The sequence below is a fragment of the Manis pentadactyla genome, chromosome 2 (assembly GCF_030020395.1).
Source record: "Manis pentadactyla isolate mManPen7 chromosome 2, mManPen7.hap1, whole genome shotgun sequence".
NCBI lineage: Eukaryota > Metazoa > Chordata > Mammalia > Pholidota > Manidae > Manis > Manis pentadactyla.
In genome coordinates, this window is record NC_080020.1 from 173,768,205 (window position 1) to 173,790,198 (window position 21,994).

General features: G+C 34.9%; 1 protein-coding gene across 9 annotated transcripts in view; it reads right to left on the reverse strand.

Moving 5' to 3' along the window:
• ALMS1 (ALMS1 centrosome and basal body associated protein) overlaps positions 1 to 21,994 on the reverse strand; it is a 198,418-nt gene that overhangs the window by 95,306 nt on the left and 81,118 nt on the right. For all 9 annotated transcript variants that reach the window (XR_008995797.1, XM_036930659.2, XM_036930658.2 and 6 more), the window contains 2 exons: positions 18,488 to 20,331; positions 6,120 to 6,361 (listed from right to left, as the gene is read on the reverse strand). Coding sequence is in view for 8 of the 9 variants with exons in the window: in XM_036930659.2 (XP_036786554.2) it covers positions 6,120 to 6,361; positions 18,488 to 20,331 (2,086 nt within the window). In the remaining variant the exon portion in view is untranslated. The remainder of the gene's footprint in view (positions 1 to 6,119; positions 6,362 to 18,487; positions 20,332 to 21,994) is intronic.

The window sequence follows — 21,994 nt, forward strand, 5'->3', positions numbered from 1 at the left end:
AAGAACATGATTCATGGAAAGAAGTCAAAATATCAACATTAACAGGAGTTTAAGAGTTGATAATTTTGAGCAGCCCAAAATTTCAGAGGAGGAAGTAACTGCAGATGTGGTGAAAAAAGCAAGAAAAAGAGATCCTACAGAAGTGACTGAATTGAAGCAATCTTATGATGAAACTTAAATGGATGAGGAGTTGATTCTTTTGGATGAACAAAGAAAGAAGTTTCTAGAGTTGGAACCTACTCCTGGTGAAGATGCTGTGAAGACTACTGAAACGACAACAAACAATTTAGAAAATTATTACGTAAATTTAGTTGAAAAAGCAGCAGCAGGGTTTGAGAGGATTGACTATGATTTTGAATGAAGTTCTACTGTGGGTAAAATGCTATCCAATAGCATCACATGCTACAGAGAAACAGTTTGTGAAAGGAAGAATCAATTGATACAGCAAACCTCACTGTTGCCTTATTTTAAGAAATTGCCACAGCCAACCCAGCCTTCAGCACCCACCTCCCTGATCAGCAGCCACCAACACTAAAGCAAGACCGTCCACCTGCCAAAAGACTGTGACTCACTGAAAGCACAGATGATGGTTAGCACTTATTAGCAATGAAGTATACTTTAATTAAGTGAATACATGTATTATTTTCTGAGACATAATGCTATTGCCCACTTAACAGACAAGAGGTAGTGTAAATATAACTTTTATATGCACTGGGAAATAAAACTCAATTGACTCACTTTATTGTGACACTCGCTTTATTGCGGTGGTTTGGAACATAATCTACAACATCTCTGAGGTATGCCTGTATTTTCCAATCTCCCTTACAGCCATGTATCAACATAGGATTAAGTCTGGGCCCATGAAATGACTGTGAGAACAATGTGTGCAAATTCCAGGCATTCCATTTAAATACTCCACTTCCTAGGGACAGGAGATCATGATAGCTGCGGCAGCCACTTTGGAACCAGAGATGAAAGTTAACATTGTAAGGATGCCAGAGCCAGCAGACTTGAAACAGAGCTATTTGCTCTAGGCCACTTACAGTAATTTTGGAATTTCTGTGATAAAATAGCTTATTCTTACCTTAACTCACAGTCAGTAGTCAGTACATAATCAGTCAATTAATTGTAAATTAATTGGAGCTGCCACTATTTTTGTGACCTTGAATAAAGGTCTCTTCTTTTTTGCCTCAATTTTCTCTCCTACAACATGGGCATGATAATAATACATACCTCACAGGGTTACTGTGAAAATTTAAAGAAATTTTAAAAAGTCACCATGTATCAAACATTTAATTTTGTATGTGGTTAGAGGTGAAGTGTAAAGTTTTTCTAATCCCTTTCTCCCTAAGGAACCAACTTATTTTAATAGCACTAATTATATAACCCCTATTTTTCTCTACTGTGATACCTTCTTTATTAAGCTCAAGTAAAACAGAACTCACTTCTGTGCTATTTTATTACATCAATATGTTTGGAGATATTTAGGATAGAGTACAATTTAAATTTGATTGCTGCTAAAATTTGTCCTTCCCATTATTCCTTCTTCCATATTTTCTTTGTTATCCTTCCTGATAAACTTAAAGATCAATTAAACAAGTTTGAAAGAATAATTCCATTAGAATTTTGAGAATTATGTTGGAGTATAAATTTATTTGGGAATAAATGACATCCTACAATATCCCGCCTTCCCATATGAAACGTCCAATCCCTTAATTTAGCCCACTGTTCTTTGTAATTGCTACATAAAGGATTAGTGTTTCCTTCACAAAGACCCTATAAAATTCTTATTTAGTAGTTTATTCCTGAGTGTTTTATGGTGTTGTATTACTCATATGAATAGAATTTTGTAGGTAGCTATCATTTCTTCTGACTAAACACCTTCAGCTCCTTCAATTTAACTTTATAGACCATGGTTTTCACCCTGTCAGCACCTCTAGATGCATTCCTAGTTGACTATGACTAGCTTATAAAAATCAAAATACTCCAGATAGAGTCTGACAGTCCCAGAGTAAAATGAAGCCTCCTTCATTCTGGAAACAATACAACCTTTATTTTGCTTAGAATTGTGTTACCCATCCTTGACTACTCCTTCATTCTGATGACTTATTTTGACACAGAATTCCATATTATCAGTATCCTCCTTCCAACCAAAGGACTCATTTCATAGTGAAGGAAATGAGACAGAAAAGTGAGCAAAGCTGGTAGACATCACTTTCTGAGCCTGGTGCTACCTTATAGAATATGGCATATGCTTGAAACCACATATGGTATTTGCCTATCCCACACACACCAGAATGCATGAATTCAGTAACAAAGGTAAAAGCCTTTTTAGAATCTTTTGCTTTCACCTCTATGACTCTGAGTTTTGTTAGATGGAAGATCTTAGAAATAAGAGGTACACTTCTACCAGGAGGAAGGAGTCATTTAGTCATTTTACATTCCTTATGTCACTTAAATTATACATGGAATAGGACACCATAGTGTAGACTAAAAGTGTGACTGACCTTAACTATCGGGGAGAAATAAGTTTGCCCTTAAAAAAGGAAGTCAATAGGAGTATAGCAAATCCCTAAGGGACCACTTTACCATGCTTAGTGATAGAAATTAACAAAACATGACCTAGTTAAATCTCAGACTACTTAGTAGAAATATTTGTACCACCCCACAGGCAAAAAATGCCAAAAAACAAAAATACCAAACTGATGACACACACCTGGCTGAAGTCAAGAGGAACAAAAAAATATATAGAGGAGGGAAGAATTTAAACAACAGAAAAAATAGGCTGTAGCCTCCACTTCTGTTTGGTCACTCTGTAGTCATTATTGTTATAATATTGATTCATTCATTTTCTTCCTCCCCTACTGTATATAAAACTTCATAGTGATGGTTGAATTTACCATCTAATTCAAAGGTTGCAGAAAATGGATAACATTTGGAAACAATTACAATGGACCCAGAGCAAGAATGGCTATCATAATATGTATATGGAGATTTCTGAGACAAATAAGTGGCTTTTTGAAATTCTCAGTAATTTTATATTTAGATGCAACAGTTTCATGGTTACTTCTGACTGCCTGCCATAGAGGGAGAAGTGACTATATAGTAAATAATGGTTTGCTTTGGGAAAGTAGAAAGACTGGAGAGAGGTAAGGAAAATTCAACTATAAAATTTAATTCTTCAAAAAATTTGAAAATAGAGCCAAAAATAAACACAGAGCATATTATTATGAATTTGTTAATTCAGAGTAGTGGGCACATAGTTATGTGTTTAATACATTATTCTTTGTACTTTAAAATATTTCATACAAAAAAAATCACAAAATTTTACTTTTCAATCTATAGTATTAAAAATAATATTTTACTAGAAACCAAATAATACTAATCATTTAAAGGAGTACTTTTTTCTCCCAGGTATCTGTATGTAAAGGTAAAACTACAAATCATGGCCTCTATTTAAACTGTGCCATTTGATGTGAGCAGAGGTTAACACACACTTTCACAGGCAGATTTCCCCTCGTGCTTTTATCATCACCACACCCCAGCTATTGTCTCATTAACCAGAGTTTCAGAACAAAGCATATTTAACAGACCCAAACCATTTATACACCCTGGAGCCAAACACCCTTGACCCACAAGCCCATGAGTGATGAGAGCAAATGAGCACTGAGGTTGTTTGTTGTACAGGATCACTGTGGTAATAGGTAACTGACACGTAAAGGTGTTGTGCTATTTATTAAACTGTACATTTTGGGGGTATTGCTTTTATTTCACAATAAAAATGTTTAAGTAAAACTATCTTAACATATAAATGAGCTTATTAAAAATTAAATTACTTGTCTAGCTTGGATTAACACATAGTCTACAGGCACACACCTGATCATCTACATGTGCTCTCTTACAACACTAAACTATGTTTTCTACCTTTATCTTGTATCTACCTACCACTTCAGCATTTTATTAAAAATAATAATAATAAAGAGAGAAATGTGGGATCCACATATAAATCAAGTATAAAAACCAAATGAGTATTCATATTTGAACTGACTGTTTATAGTTCATAATGCATGAGCAAAACCGAAAGTTTCTGTGATGACTGCCCTTGTACTGTTCACTATGTAACTTATTCATTATGTAAGAATTTGTTCTACATGTAAAAACTTGTTTGTTATGCCTCAGAAGATTGGAGACTGACAAAAATTAGGCTTGGGGTGGAATAATGATTGTGCATTGAGCATTGACTCCCCTATACAGAATTTTATTGTCGTTAACAACCATTTGATCAATAAATATGAGAGATGCCCTCACAAAAAAAAAAAAAAAAAAGGACAGACTTCCAATGGTAAAATAAATTAGTAACCGGGATGTAATGTATAGCATAAGGAATATAGTCAAGATATTGTAACAGCCTGGTAGGGTGATAGCCGGAACCTAGAATTATGTATATAAATGTTCTACCACTGTGTTGTACACTTGAAACTCATGTAATGTAATACTGTGTGTCAACTACCCTTCAATAAAAAATAATTATTAAAAAAAAAAAAACAAAAAAAACAGAAGTTAAGATTAAATTTGTGAATTGCAAAATGTATTATTAAAAAAAGTTTCTATATAAAAAAAAAAAAAAAAAAAATTAAATTAAACGCAGATGTGGTACATATACACAATGGAATACTATTCAGCCATGAGAAGAAAACAAATCTTACCATTTGCAACAACATGGATGGAGCTAGAGGGTATTATGCTCAGTGAAATAAGCCAGGCGGAGAAAGATAAGTACCAAATGATTTCACTCATTTGTGGAGTACACCAATGAAGCAAAACTGAAGGAAAAAAACAGCAGCAGACCCACAGACTCTAAGAAGGGACTAGTGGTTACCAAAGGGGAGGAGTGGGGAAAAGTGGGTGGGGAGGGAGGGAGAAGGGGATTGAGGGGTATTATGATTGGTACACATGGTGTGTGTGGGGTCACAGGGAAGACAGTGTAGCACAGAGAAGGCAAATAGTGACTCTGTGGCATCTTACTACACTGACAGTGACTTCAATGGGGTGTGGGAGGGACTTGATAATATGGGTGAATGTAGTAACCACAATGTTTTTCATGTGAAACCTTCATAAGAGTGTATATCAGCAATACCTTAATAATTAATTAATTAATTAATTAAATTCAATACAACTTAAATGCCGATCCAAGCAATTGTCGTTATATATTTAGGCATATCCCATCTGTATCTATACATACATAAGCTTTTTGCATTAAGTAAGAAAACTTAAAATATATTTTAAATATATTAAGTACTTTAAATAAGTAATTTTAAGTTTCCAGCTTCACTGGGGTAAAAATGCAAACTTAATTGTTAATGTTTCTGTTACTGGTCTGAAAAAGAAAATAATTTACTCTAATTTTCAATGTTTCTATAGTATAAGAACTACTGAATATCACTATCACAATAGTGTATGAACACTCTAAATGTAGCCCTTACAAGTAGAGATTGCTGTTTACCAAAACCCATTTCTTCCATTCTGGAAAACACAGCTAAATATTCCTAGCCAGCGCAAAGCAATTTGGGCCATGTCCAGGCCTAGCCTAGAAAAGCCTTCCACATGCACTCTTCCATGCTTTTTGTCCCTTCTAGCATACTGTGATGGTGAATCCAAGGTAACCGTGAGTTGAATGTTTTAAAGACAGCAGGGCCACAGTCACTTGGGTCCTTGGTCATTATTTTATGAGCAATTAATAGACGGGTATTGTATTTGCACTATTATATATTTTTGCATCTGTTTATTATAGTTTGTAACACTATAATACCAAACGCCAATAATTCACTTGCTCAACTAAAATAGGACCTTTATTATTTTAAGTTTTTATAAACTACTTGCATTTTTATTTCAAGTATCATGAGATGAAAATATGTCAACGACCAGCAATATGAGTTCTACATACGTGGCTAACTAGAAACTACGGCAAAACAATAAATCATATCCTCTCCATAGCTATGCATCCTAATGCTTAAAATTAAAATTAGGTTTTCTGACTACAAAGATCCAATCACAAATTTCTGAGATAATTACATATTAAAATTCACAATATGGCCCCAAATATAATCACATTGTCTTACCATCTGTGCCACGAGAAACAGTAATCTGTTGGACCGAAGATAATGACCCAAACTTGACAGGAACTTTGCCCACCTTCTGGGTCCCAAACTCTGCAATTTCACCTCCATGATCTTCAGCATTAATAAAAATCTCAGATGAAAACATCGTCTTTTCTGGACCTTCTGTTGTTATCTGGTTTATTGCATCAAATGATAATTTTCCAGAAAAGGCAGAAAATGGTATCTTAATCTTCTCTGATGATCTTAACAAAACAGAGAAAGGACACAGTAGGTTATATCCTTGGCTTATTAAATACTCTAATCTCTATACAAAAGTGGCTTCAAGGAACATTTAAGCAGCTTCAAGGTATATTTTGTGGTAAAATATCAACCCCAGATGGTTATTTCCACAGTATCCTTCGCTTTCTTTGATACTTATTACAATGCCATTGTACATGAATTTACTTTTATTTATTTTAAATCTACTTTTAATTTCAATTTAGAATTCTTAATTATATAGTTTAGCTGAGAAAGGGGTACTTTTCAGCTGAAGTGAAAATATATTCATTTTTAAGAAATTACTGGAAGTCACTATAAATTAGGAGACTGTGCTAAATGCACAGATTTTACAAAGACAAACAAGAAACAAAGCCTTCCCTCAAGGTATTTTATATGTCAGTTGGAGAACCAGAGGTTTTCAAGGTTGTAATTATGTATTAAGATTATAGAGAATTCATGTTAAAACAGAATGGAGTAAATAAATGATTGACTAAATAAAAGGAGAGAGAACAAATCTTGTTTAGAGAAGAATTTGAAATAATATCTGTAAATACCTTCCTTGCCCAAGGAGATGAAGCTTAATCTCTCCCTCCCGCCTTGAGTATGGGCTGGACTTAGTGACCAGACTCCAAAGAACAGAGTATAAAAAAGGGAGAAATAGTAACTTTACAGTAGAGAAATCTGGAAAAACACCATGTTATCCAAGTGATGAAGGTTCATATCACCAGTCACATCATGCGGACATCAAAGACTCTCTGCTATGATGTGATGAGAGGGATACTCTGATTCTATGTATTCTTTGCAAAACCCATAACTCCAGTCTAATAATGAGAAAATATCAGTGAAAGCCAGATTGAGGGACATTCTACAAAATACCTGACAAATTTCTTCAAGACTGTTAAAATCATGAAAACTGTCATAGACCACAGGAGATTGAGAAATAACTAATATTATGTGATATACTGGATTGGGTCCTGGAACAAATAAACATCATTAATGGAAAACTAGCAATATCCAAATAAAGTCTGGAGTTTCATTAATAGTATTGTACAATATTGGCTTCTTAATTTTGACAAATGTACTATAGTAATGTAAGAGGTTAACAACAGGAAAAACTGGGAAAGGGGTATAGAGAACTATATTATGTTTGTATTATTTCCACAGATCTAAAATAATTAGAAAATAAAAGTTTATTTCTTAAAAATGAAGCAAAATTATATTGTTTTATACTGGAGTAGTATTTATAATATCACAAAAACAGAAGAACTTTTTATTCTCTACCCTCTGTCTGCCTACTATTCATTCACTAGTTGAAAAAAGAACAGTTATGAAAAAAGAAATTATAGGCTAATCTCCCTTATGAATATAGAAGCAAAAATCCTAAATACTAGAAAACCAAACGTAGTTTGTGTGTGTGTGTGAACTTCTACCAAGATGGTTTACTCTAGGAATGCAAGTTGAGTTAGCACTTAAAATCCAATCAATGCGATTTACCACATCAATAAAGTCTGAGATGGTGGGTGGGCTTATTCAAAAAGACAGTACTCCTGTCCAGATTTTATCAATAATAAGGAGACAAACAATCCAAAAGACAAAAGTAAACATGAGTCATCAGGGCATTATAAATTAAAACCATAATAACATACCATATCACATCCACATTTAGAATAGCTAAAATTAAAAATGACTAGATATACCAGGTGCTGGCAAGTATGTGGAGTAACTGGAACTTGCATATGCTGCTGATGGGAACAAAAAAATAGTATATCTAGTTACAATCCTGGGTAGTAATAACCGATCCTGTCTCTCTCACTGAATGCAGCAATAAAATTTAGACTACATGGAGCAGCTATTGGAAGACTCTTAACATAGTAAGAACAGACAAACTGATCACCAACAGTTGAAGTACCACTAAAATCGTGATATGAGTTTACCAGTTTCCTTTGGCATCGACTGCCCTGAACTCAATATAGCCTGAAGCCTGGATGTGAGCATTAGCACAGACAGGAAGACCTCCAGAAGCCCTCTATTCAGGCTTGAGGAGTGGGAATGGAAATAGTGTGAAAATCCCCTTTTATCCATTCTCTCTTCTAGCAATCTCAAGTAGTTTCATCGTGGCAGTGGTATAGCAGTGATGGGCTGGGAGGAGCTTAAAATATTGAGGGAGGGAAACCTTCCTCTTCCACCAGAGGAGGTGTGGTATCAAGAGTATGGACCACACCCCTGATTTTTTTTCTCCCTCTGTACTAAGCCGCTTGTAATCACAGGAAGTACCTAGAAGAGAAGAGCAAATTAAGCCCCTGCTTTCCATCCTGATGAGCAGAAAAGAAAAGCTCAAGGGGAAATGAAAGAGAGGAGAGCAACTCTTTAACATGGTTTATAAACTCCTGGGCTTATCACTTGAGTTATGCATATGTGGACCTGAAAGTTAACAGCATATGCGTGCTTTCAGACTGAAGTATGGGACAGACTACTGCCCAAGTCTTAGACTGGCCCCAGGGCATACAAATACAAGTCAGATCTGAATAGCAGAGCAAAACTGAAAACTGAACTGACATGGAACTACAACCCATGGAAGGCTGGCTGGAATTTATAACCTGAAGCCAAATGGGCTGATTGTTTTCTAAAATAAAAACATCAAAATTCTTTACAGGATTTAAATGAGGCCAGGTATCTCACAAAACATGAAATACAACCCAAATTAAAATACTCAGATATGAATAATCAGAAAAATCTCAACACACACGGGGAAAGACAATCAACTGACACTAATGCTGAGATTTTAAAAAATGTTAAGATTATACGAAAAAAGCTTTAGCGAAATGCACCAACAATTAAAGATGGATACCCTTGAAACAAATGGAAAAACAAAGCCTCAGCAAAGAAATAGAGGATAAAGAGAAAATGCAGAAATTTTATAACTAAAAAATGATACAAATGAAACAAAATACTCACTGAATAAGCTCAAGAACAAAATGGAAATGTCAGAGGAAAGATTTAGTGAACTCCAAAACAGATGAACAAAAATGATAAAATCTAAACAACAGAGAAAAAAAAGATTGAAAAAATATCAACAGAGCTTCAGGGACTTATAAGATAATACCAAAAGGTCTAATAGCTGTGTGTCATCAGAGACAGAGGAGAGAAGAAAGAGTATGGTAGAGAAAAAATACTTAAATAAATAAGGGCTGAATAAGAAGAAAACAAATCCTACCATTTACAACAACATGGATGGAGCTAGAGGGTATTATGCTCAGTGAAATAAGCCAGGCGGAGAGAGACAAGTACTAAATGACTTCACTCATCTGTGGAGCATAAGAACAAAGAAAAAACTGAAGGAATAAAACAGCAGCAGAATCACAGAACCCAAGAATGGACTAACAGTTACCAAAGGGAAAGGGACTTGGTGGGGGTGGGTGGGAAGTGAGGGAGAAAGGGAATAAGGGGCATTACAATTAGCACACATAATGTGTGTGTGCAGGGAAGGCAGTATAGCACAAGAAGACAAGTAGTGACTCTATAGCATCTTACTACACTGATAGACAGTGACTGTAATGGGGTATGTGGTGGGGACTTGATAATGGGGTGAATCTAGTAACCACAATGTTGCTCATGTGACTGTATATTAATGACACCAAATTAATTAATTGAATTGAAATGAATTGAAGTAAAATAAAATAAAATAAAATACACAAAACAAAACAAAACTACAGGGAAGAACAGATCAGAAATTGCCAGAGGTCCAGGGAGGGTATGTCTGAAAAAGGATGGCATGAAGGAATTTTTGAATTGATAGAAATGCTTTGTATGTAATTGTGATGGTGGATTTATCAAAACTTGATAGAACTGTATGCCACAAAAGTGAATTTTACATTATGTGGATTTAAAAAAAAATTAACCTGTGGGGATAAGGATGGAGTACAGGATGTGACAAACGAATCAAACTGTATTATAAATGATCACATACCCACACTGAAGGGTGTAACGAACAAGCTGACCCACAAAATGTCAGCAGTGTTTTGACTGGTACTGTAACACTAAATTCAAAAGAAATTATACAGAAACACTGTATTATAGTGGGAGGAACTTGTTTCCCACCTGGATAAGGGTTAGGAATTCTGAAATGACTTTATTTATATATTAGGCCAATATATTGTAAATAACAAGAGCCAAGTTTATCACCACTGAAGAAGGAATTACAAATAAAGAGGAAAGAGTACCAATCAACCCTGTGGTTCTAGATTCACTGGAGGTACTGATTATCAATTTACGGTTTAAGGAAACACACACACACATGTATACATACATATATACATATCTATACATACAAACATATATGTTGATAGAAATAAATATAGATGTAGGTATATGTATGTATTAACATACATACACATAATTCTTAGCTTTATTAATTGAGAGCAGCTAGAAGCAGTGAGATCTTAGTAGCAATGAGCAAACCCTGGTGCTTACATCTTCATATCTAAATACTGTTCTCCATTGATGTTCCCTACTATTTCTGTATTGTCTATTTCTCCCTTAGATATGTTAGTATTTATTTAATATACTTAGGTGCTCCAATGTTGGGTGTGTTTATATTTATAATTGCTATACTGTCTAGATGAAATCACCTCTTTATTATCATATAATGACATTCTTTGTCTCTTGTTACTGTTTTTGACTTAAAGTCTATTTTGTCTGATAGAAGTATAGCTACCCCTGTTCTCTTTTGGTTTCTACTTGCACGGAATACCTTTTTCCATTCCTTCACTTCAAGCCAGTGTGTCCTTAAAGCTAACATGAGTCTCTTTAAAGGCAGCATATAGTTGGGTCTTTTTTTTATCCATCCACTCTATGTCTTTTGATCCATTTACACTTAGAGTAATTATTGATAGGTAAGGACTTACTAATGCCATTTTATTGTTTTTTTGGCTGTTTTGTAGATTCCTTGTATCTTTCTTCCTCTCTTGCTGCTTTCCTTTGTGAATTGGTGATTTTCTGTAATAGTATGTTCTGATCCCCTTTATCATTTGTGAATTTACTACAGGTTTTTGCTTTGTGGTTACCATGATGCTTATGTAAAACATCTTATAACCACCTGTTTTATATGATAACAACTTTGACCACATATAGAAAAACTACCCTTTTACTCCCCCCACTATTATGTTTTTAAACACCCCATCAACAATGGACAGGAAAATCAGAAAGAAAACACTGGACTTCAACCATACTTTAGACCAAATTATATATATAAAATACAGACATATAAAAAAGACACATAAAAAAACATTCAGACATATAAAGAACATTCCATCCATCATCAGACGAATAGATACTCTTATCAAACATGCACAGAACATTCTCCAGGATGGGTATATATGATAGGCCACAAAAGAAGTCTCAGCAAATTTAAGAAGACTGAAATTGTAACAACTACCTTTTCCAACCATAATGATATAAAACTAGAAATCAAAGCAGGACAGCAGGAAATTTTACAAATACATGCAAGTTAAACAATAACAGTCCTGAAAAATGAGGATGTCAAATAAAAATAAAAAGGGAAAGCAAAAAATATCTTGAAACATGAGAGATACCCTCTCAAAAAAAAAAAAAAATCTTGAAACAAAAATGGGAACGAACATATGAAAAACCTTGGAATGTAGTAAAAGCAGCTCTATGAGGAAAGTTTATAGCAATAAATGCCTGTTTATTTAAAAAAAAAGGTCTCAAATAAACAACCTAACTTTACAACTCAAGTCACTGGGGAAAAAAGAACAAACTTGCTCAAAGGTAGCAGAAGGAAATAACAGAAATCAGAGCAGAAAAATAAAAATATAATAATAATAAATAAAAATAGAAAAATAGAAAAATAGAAAAAGTAGAAAAAACAGAAAAGTTCGAAGATGCTATAAGCTGGTTTTTAGAAAAAATAAACAAAAATTGGCAAGCCTTTAGCTAAACTAAGAAAAAGGAAAGAAGATTCAAAATCATAAGTTAAAGAGAACACATTGCAACTGGTACCAAAGAAATATACAGGATTATAAGAGACTATTATGAACAAAATAGGCCAACAAATTGGATTACCTAGAAGAAATGGACAAATCTCTAGAAACATAAAACTTACCAAGACTGAATTATGAAAAACTAGAAAATATGAACAGACCAATAAGGAGATTGAATCAATTATCCAAATCCTTCCAAAAAAGAAAATAACAGGTCCAGATGGTTTCACTGGTGAATTCCACTGAACTTTCAAGGAATAGCACCAATTCTTCTCAAACTCATCCAAAAACTAAAGAGTAAAGAAAAATTCCAGACTCATTTTATGAGGCCAGCATTACTGGTCCAAAACCAGATGACAATACAAGAAAACTACAGACTAACATCCTGATGAATATAGGAAAAAAAGTTCTCAATAAAGGATTAGCAAACTAAATTCAAAAACACATTAAAAGAACCATACACCATGATCAAATGGGATATATCCCTGGGCTTCAAGGATAGTTCAACATATGTAAATCAATAAATGTGAAATACCACATTAATAGAGTAAAAAGATAAAAATCATATGATTATCTCAATAGACACAGAAAAGGCATTTGACAAAATATAACATCCTTTCATGATAAAAACTCTTAACAAATTGAGCATAAAAGGAACACACTTGAACATAACAAAGATCATGTATGACAAATCCTTAGCTAACATTATGCTCAATGGTGAAAAGTTTGAAAGCTTTCCCTCAAATATCAGAAACAAAATAAAGATGCCCACCCTCACAACTCTTATTCAACATAGTACTGGAAATTCTACCCAGAGCAACCAGTCAAGAAAAATAAAAGGCATCCAAATCAGGAAGGAAGAAGTAAAACTGTCTTTGTTTAGATAATACGATCTAATATGTAGAAAATTCTAAAGACTCCACCATGTATAGATGTGTAAACATTCATTGAGCTGTACACAATTTGTGGATTTTACTGTACATATCTCAATTAAAAAAAGACTTCACCAAGAAACTGTGAGAACTAATCAATAAATTTGGTAAAGTTGCAGCATGCAAAATCAACATACAAAAATCAGTTCTAACAACAAAGCATCTGAAAAAGAAATAAAGTCCCATTCACATTAGCATCAAAAAGGATAAAATATCTGGGAATAAATTTAAATGAAGTAAAAGATCAGTACACTGAAAACAACAAGAGTTTGATGAAAGAAACTGATGAAGATACAAACAAATGTAAAGACATCCCATGTTAATGAACCAGAAGAAATAAATGTAAATTTAAAATTAAACTTAATATGTAAATATTACTAAAATGTCTGTGTCACCTAAAGCCATCTACAGATTCCATTCAACCTCTATAAAATTCAAAAATTCCATTTATCACAAAAAGAGAAAAGCCAATCCTAAAGTTTGTATAGGGCCATTAAAGACCCCAAATAGCCAAAGCAATTCTAAGAAAGAACAACAAAAGTGGTGGTATCCTATTTCCTGATTTCAACCTTCAAAGCTATAGTAATCAAAACAATATGGTGCCAGACACAGCCAAATGAACAGGAAAGCCAGAAATTAACCCCTGCATGTACAGTCAACAAGGCAGCCAAAAATACTCAACGGGGAAAGCATTGTCTCTTCAATAAATGGTGCTGAGAAAACTGGATACCCACATGCAGAAAAGTGAGATTAGATGCCACCACTTACAAAAATTAATTCAAACTGGATTAAAGATTTAAACATAAAACCTGAAACCATAAAATTCCTAGAAGAAAAATAGTGAAAAAACTTCTTTACATCAGCCTTGGCAAGGATTTTTTAGATGTGAAACCAAAAGCATAAGAGACAAAAACAAAACTCAGTAAGTGGGACTACATCAAGCCAAAAATCTGTAAAGCAAAAGAAATGAGCAAAATGAAAAGGCAACCTACAGAATAAGAGAAAGTATTTGCAAACCATGTATCTGATAAGGAATTAATATCCAAAATATATAAAGAACTAATACAATTCAAAAATTTTAAAAACACAATCCAATTTTTTAAATGTGCAGAGGAACAAAATAGACATTTTCCAAAGAAGACTACAAATGTCAACAGGTCATGAAAAGGTGCTCAGCATTCACTAATCATCAGGGAAATGCAAATCAAACCACAAAGATGTATTACCTCACAACTCTACGAATGACTGTCATCAGAAAGACAAGAAATTAAGTGTTGGCAAGGATGTGGAGAAAAGGAAACCTTTGTATACTATTAGTGGTAATGTAAATTGGTGCAGCCACTATGGAAAACAGAATGCAGATTCTTCAAAAAATTAAAAATATAACTACCTGCGATCCAGCAATTTCATTTCTGGATGTACATCCAAAGGAAATGAAAACAAGACATCAAAGAGGTATCTGTATACCTATGTTTACTGCCCCATTATTCACAAATAATTTAAGTGTTTATTAATAGATGAATATATAAAGAAGACGTAGTACATATATACAAAGGAATATTATTAAGTCATTAAAAAGAAGGAAATCCTGTCATTTTTGCACCTTGAGGGCATTATGCTAAGTGATATTAAGTTAGAGAAAGAAAAATACTGTAAACCATTTACTTATATGTGGATCCTAAAAAAGCCGAACTTGTGGCAATAAGAGTGGAATGGTGATTACCAGGGGGTGGGGAGCTGGGAAAACAGGGAGCTTTTGGTCAAAAGATGCAAACTTTCAGTTAGAAGATGAATACATTCTGGAGATCTATGCACAACATTGTAGTGATTAACAATAATGTATTACATAATTGAAAATTAGGAGAGTAGATCTTAAACATTTTCACCATAAAAAAGTAATGGTAATTATGTCACATGATGGAGATGTTAGCTAATGCTGTGATGGCAATTCCTTTGCAATATGTAAGTATATCAAATCAAAATGTTGTAAACCTTAAACTTATACAGTGTTATACATCAATTACATCTCAATGAGGCTGGAAAAAAATTTTTTTAAATCCTGTTCTCCAAAAAAAGAAGCAAGGTTCTTTGGAGAAATGGTTGATTTCAAGGCTGTAGCAGGGTCAGGAGCCAACATAAAAGTGTCTCAATAGCTATAACAGGAACAACTTGAGTAGTATTGGATTATAATCCAAAGAATGAGTAAATGCCTCTGAGTCCATACTGGTGTCACAAGAAAGGAATAAATAAATGGGGAGGAACAACAGCTCTTGCCTGTAGAAGTATTCGAATTAATACAGGTAGAAGGAATGAAAGTAATATAAAAACTCCATTAGAATACTAGAGCAATAATTGCTATAGGCAAGATCCATTGATGGAAGATAAAATATTATCAAAATTTAAGCAGAAACAAATATCTGCAGAGTATGCCAGTGTCTCCCTCAAAGATTTAGTATTTACAAAGGAAAAACAGTAACTTTATAGTGGAGAATCTTGGCAGATACTGCTTTAGCCAAATGATCAAGGGTTAACATCTCCAGTAATGCATATCAACTTAATGTGCTCCCTGATGAGATGCACTGAAAATGCATAACCTCAATCTAATCTTGAGACATCAGACTAAACTAAATAAAAAAGACTCTCCAAAATAATCAAATCTCTACAAGGTCATGTAACTAGGTTCATGAAAAACAAGGAAAGACTGAAACTGCCGTAAGTTGAAGGAAACTAAGGAGACATAATAACTAAAATGCCACATAGTATCTTGGATTGGATCTGAACAGAAAGGGTTCATTTGTGCAAAAATCAGGTGACATCAAAATCAGTGAATATTTTATAGTTTTATATGAAAGGCAATTTCTTAGTTTTGGTTAATGTTTTATGATTATGGTGCTATGTTAAGATGTTAACATAAAGGGAAGCTTTGGTAAAGGGCATATTGGCAACTTCTAAGATACCCCCAGTGATCTCTGCCTCCTGGTCTCTGTCTCATGCCCTTGTGTAATCACTAACCTTTTAGGGTGGGCTGGAAATAGTGATTCACTTCCATTGAATACAATATGGCAGAAGTAGTGAAATTCACTTCCAAGGTTAGGTTACTAAGACTGCACCTTTTGTCTCTGGCACCCTTTCTTGTTTGTTTATTTGCTCACTATGAGGGAAGCTTAGTTGTCACATTTGAGCTGCTTTACGGAAGAAGGAACTGATGGCTCTAGCCAACAGCCAGATGAGAAAGTTTGGAAGCACATACTCTTAGTCAAGCCTTGAGATGGGAGCGGCAGCCAGTACCTTGTTTGCAACCTTGTGAGAAATCCTGAACCAGAAGCACCAAAGCCATAGAAACTATGGGATAATATTTATTGTTTTAAGCTGCTCCATTTCAAGGTAATACATTACTTAGCAACAGATAATTAATATAGAACTCTTTCTACTATTTTTGCAATTCCTCTGTAAGTCTAAAACTATCTCAAAATTAAAAAGTTAAAAAATACTTGATAATATGGTTTCACCTGTTTATGCAAATATATATACACATGAATGTGTATGTGCATATATATAGTTTGAATTATCTATGGACTCTGGAGTCAGACAAAACTAGATTCAAATGCTACCTTCTAACACTTAATATTGACCATGTGATTTTGGGCAAAACAATTTCTCTAAGTATTAGGTTTTATAAATCTATAAATTGGGGTAAAACATCTAATATATATGATTACACTTAGTATAAAAGGATATAAGCATCTTCTACAATGCCTGGTACTTACTACACCTGAACAAATGGCATTATTGTTAGTTCATACTTACAAACACCTATTCTTTTATTCTCAATTCAGTTCCAATAACCTGCCATTTTCTTCACTTTGAAGAGTTTTAAGTATTACATATAAACTTGCCAATCTTTTAATTTCTAGACATTAAAAAAGTACCAATGCTGATCTCTATATAGTACTATTTATAATACTGAAACCAGAGATTGACCTTGCTTTTCTAACCCCAGTCCAATTCTCAATCACCACCTTTCAGTTTTCCAACCATCCTTTCCTTCTATCATCATCCACATTTGAGTGCCAAAGATACTAAAATGACTTGTCCAAGAGAACTGGTAGAAGAGCTGGAAGGAGATTCAGGGAAACAGTACCATGTGTGAACAAGCTCTTACTTTAACTGAACAGACTGCATTTGAATGCACATTCTGCTGCTTACAAACAGCATTACTTGAGAGAATACAGTTTGCTGACAAAGTGGCAATGTCAGTGTCTGTTTCCCAGAGGGTAAATAAGGATACCACCACCTACCTCAAAGGACTATCATGAGTATTAAATGAGATAACATATGTAAGTCCCTCACTGCCATGACTACCATATATAGATGCTGAATAAACATTTTCCCTTCCTCCTTTCTAAGCCTAGTGCTTTCCACTATGATATGCTGCCTTCTCAACCATAAGGTGGAAACATTAAACACACAGGGTAATTCTGTTTAGCCATATTTTAAGAGACTCATTAATGTAAAATTCAAGTAATGCCAGTCTTAAAATTAGGCAATATAATGTAAATCAAATGTATTTATCTCTGAACTGCACTTCCTTTCCTACGATACACTGTGAGGTGGGGCATCTCATCAGGGAGCACATTATGTTGATAAGCATTACTGATGATGTTAACTTTGATAACTTGTCTAAAGTTATGTCTGCCAGGATTCTCCACTGAAAGATACCATTTTTTCACTGTAAATACTAAATATTTTAGAGGAATCATAAAATGGAAACAGAGAGAGAGAGAGAGACAGCCAAACAGAGAGAAAACAAACAAGCAGGAGAGTGAGCATGAGCACATATCCCCTCCAAAAACCTGGTCTTCAGTATATTTCCAACATAGTAAGGAACTGGTAAACTGTACTACCAGATTATCAAAGATTCTTCTCAAAGTAATTCAATGTTTAAAACACTTGACACCAATTCTTGTCAAAAGCCCTTGAAAATATAAATTACTTTCAAATGTTCTCTCCTACTTAGGTATTTATTCCTTGAAAGACTTCTAGAAGATTGGTCAGATACAACCTCTCCAAAGAGAACTAACTCATATCGCCACTCCCCCAAGAACTTACACTTGCTCAATTATTTTAAACCCATTACCACAAATTTCATCAGCCTGCTTGTCATCACAATGAGACTCACCGATCTGCAGATACTGGAGTCCCATCTGGATTGGAATATCCTTCCAAATCTGAAATGTTCACTTGTGTTTGCCTTGAGGTTACTATCTGGCTATTCCGAAAAGGTATGGTTTTCAAGTCCTGACTAATAGTTTTACTATCAGGAAGAGAAGACTGTATGACTTGCAAGTCCAATGAAGATTTAAGTCCTAGAGAACCTAAAGATTCTTGATCCTGTGCTATAGGTTTACTGGTCAATAAATTGGAGGCTGGTTCCAATGATCTTGAAGATACAGTTTGTAGGTCAGAGTTAAACTCACTATCCATCCTTGTTTTAGAAGCAGGATCCAATGAGTGAAACCTTTCATGTAAAGTTCCACTATCCAACTTGGAAGGAATCTTGGGACAAAGAGTTATATGAAAACAAGAAAGTGCTTTTCTGTTTGAAGGTGTAGTAGATGCAGATGTTACCACTGTACATTGATTTGGGGCTGACTGGGAGACCACATTGTTGGACTTGGCTTCAACATTTATCGTATCAGCAACGTGTGGTTTATGCTTATTTTGATTATTCCTTTCTATTATACAATCCTGACCTTGAGGAAGTAGGGAATGGTGTTTCCTCATACAGTGATCTACATCTGGGGCTTTGCTTTGTTGAAGGAGCTGACGTTGTTCAAGGAAAATGGAAGAAGGAAGGTCTGAAGCTATATAATCCTGACCTTGAAGAAAGGGAGAGTAGTTTTCTCTCATCTTATGATCTACATGTGAGGCTTTAGTTTGTCCAAAGAGTTCTCGCTTTTCAAGAAAAATGCGGCAAGGAAGGTTTGGAACTACATAATCTTGATGTTGGGGAGGGGGAGAACGGTGTTTTCTCACATGGTGATCTGCATGTGGGGATTTGCTTTGTTCAAAGAGCTCTTGTTGTTCAAGAAAAATGTTCGAAGAAAGATCTGGAGTTACAGTTACAGTTTTCTCTTTTACTTCTAGTGTGGAACTTGGTCTGCCCATGCTCATGAGGGTATGGTTATCAGAAAAATGAACTTCCTTGAAATTGCTATAATTGGCACTGGTATTAGGCTCAGAATGACTGCCTTTATAATATGATTTTTCTAATAGTTTTTCTTCTTGGTGAGAATGTTCAACAGGTAATTTTTGGCTTTGCTTATTACTTTCTGCTAAAATAGTCACAGATTTATCTGGTGACTGACTAATGATTTTAAATGATGATGGGGAGGAGGTTTTCTGTTTTAGATCTCTAGGGGGATTTTGCTCTTCGGTGAAATGAGAATTAAATACCCCCACAGATGCTCCAGTACACTGGCTACCTTCAGCAACACCAACCTTAAGAACAGAGGAATCTGAAAAGCATTTAGAATGTCGATGAGATGAAAAAGTGATGGAGGTAGTGAACTTTTTCATGGGTTCTGGGGGCAGCATTTGAGAAGAAGCATGACAATCCATTTCTTCAGGTGGCACACAAGCAGGTTCTACTGATTCGGCCAGCCAAGGGTCCATCTTTTCATGGAATGGCATTTGAGGACTCTGGTTAATTCTGAAGTCATCAGTTGTAAAGTTCTGAAATGGGGAATGACTCTGTAAATGCAAAGAATTCCAAACTTTGAAACAGGGGTTGTTCAGATCTAGTGATTTGGAAAGGTTGATGTGCCTGGTTCTCCATGATGATGGGCTCTGCTGTCTGATAATTTCTGAGGGTTCAGCAGATCTGAAAACACAAGGGTGGCTGTCCAACTGTTGTTGTTCAGCACTTAGAGTCCTGAAGCATCCTTTTTCATGGCTCTCAATAATAATGTGACTACATACAGCTTCTGGCTTGCATCCTATTCCCTGTGGACTCCGTAAAGCCTAGAAGATATAAACAAGTTCTTACTTGCAGTAATCCAAATAGTTATATAAAAATCAGTTTTATAGCCAGGCTAAGATTTGACCATGAAGGTCATGTTTATCTTTTACAATAAAACAGGTAAAAACAAAAGAAAAAGACAGTTAATTCATGATAACTAAAACATCATTTATCTCATCTAAAAATGTTTCACTAAAGTAACAAAGGCAAAGATTACTGTTGTCTCCCAAAAGGTTGTCTCACCTTTTTTCTTTTAATAATAGAGGTTCCCTTACCCCAATTTTTGCTAGTCACATGGACACCAAACTAGAGACATTTCTGGTTTCTTTTGCAGCTAGGTGTAACCATATAGTCAACTAGGTTTAGGTCAATGGGACCTGAGAAAAAGCAGTAAATATAACTTCTGCTTTCTGCCTTAAAAAATATCAAGTTCTTCACTTCCATGTTCACATACTACTACCATCACTACCATAACCATTACTCTTGCCACTTGAAAATGGTGATGTTTAGAACAACCTTGGAAGCCATGTGTAAGGATAGCTCAGCTGCCCAGCCAGTGTGGGTCCTTGGATGAACTCAAGGAGCAGAGCCCCTATCCTACACTGGACTATTACATGAAAGGAAAATAAAAGTCTACCTTATTTGATTCATTGTATTTCTGTGTCTTTTTGTTACAGAACCTTGGCCTATACCCTAATATTTTATCAATAAGAATAAAGAAAAGAATATTCCTAAGAATAGGTAAGAGAAATATACTTCTTCCTGGGGTACAGGATCAGTACCTAAAGCTACCATAAATATAAAATTTCTTTGATACTTCCATGTTAGACCTATAAAGTTATAACCTTGGCATTCTATTTGATGACACAGTCACATTTGATTTCATATAAAAATATTATAAATTGTGCTGACATTCCCATTTGATGAGGCAGATGCACTTTGCTCTATTCTCTTCCTGCTAAGTACAACAAAAAATCCTGGACATTATATATAAGACAAACTGAAGAAGAATCTGAAAGATATAGAGAAGAAGGACTGGCTAGGGACCTTGGGACCTGAGGAATGACATGGTAGTGAGATCCCTAGGTTTTCTTTTAACTTCATATATCCCAGATTGGATCCAAAGAGGCCAGCAACCTAGGGACAAAGGGCACAGATAAAAGGTAACAAAAACGTGTCTCACTGGCTAAAAAAAACCCAGTAAAGGTGAAATACAGCATGACAGAAAACATTTAAACAAGTAACTCCTCTATTGTAACCAATACCACAGACACAACTGTGGCCTCACCCACACCCGCACCAGCAAAGGCCAAGTGAAGAGCCTAGACTCCCCCTTTCACAACTATAATGAAGTACCTCAACACCAAGGCCAAGGTAGTATCAGAGATGGCCAAGTAGGAACCCAGGACTTATTTTCAGCCCTACTGGCTGGAAATGAGCTACCTCTCCCCGTGGTGTCAATGTAGACCACATGGGGAGACAACTTTCATTCCTGTTCAGCAGTAATGGGATGATCCCCTCTCTCTCTCAACAACAGACTGGATGAAGTATTTCTAAGTCCCATATACAGTAAAAGATGTGTATATAACGCACAAAAAGAACTCTCAAAACTCAACAGTTAAAAAAAATTTAGAAAAATGGTCAAAAATAGACATTTCACTAAGA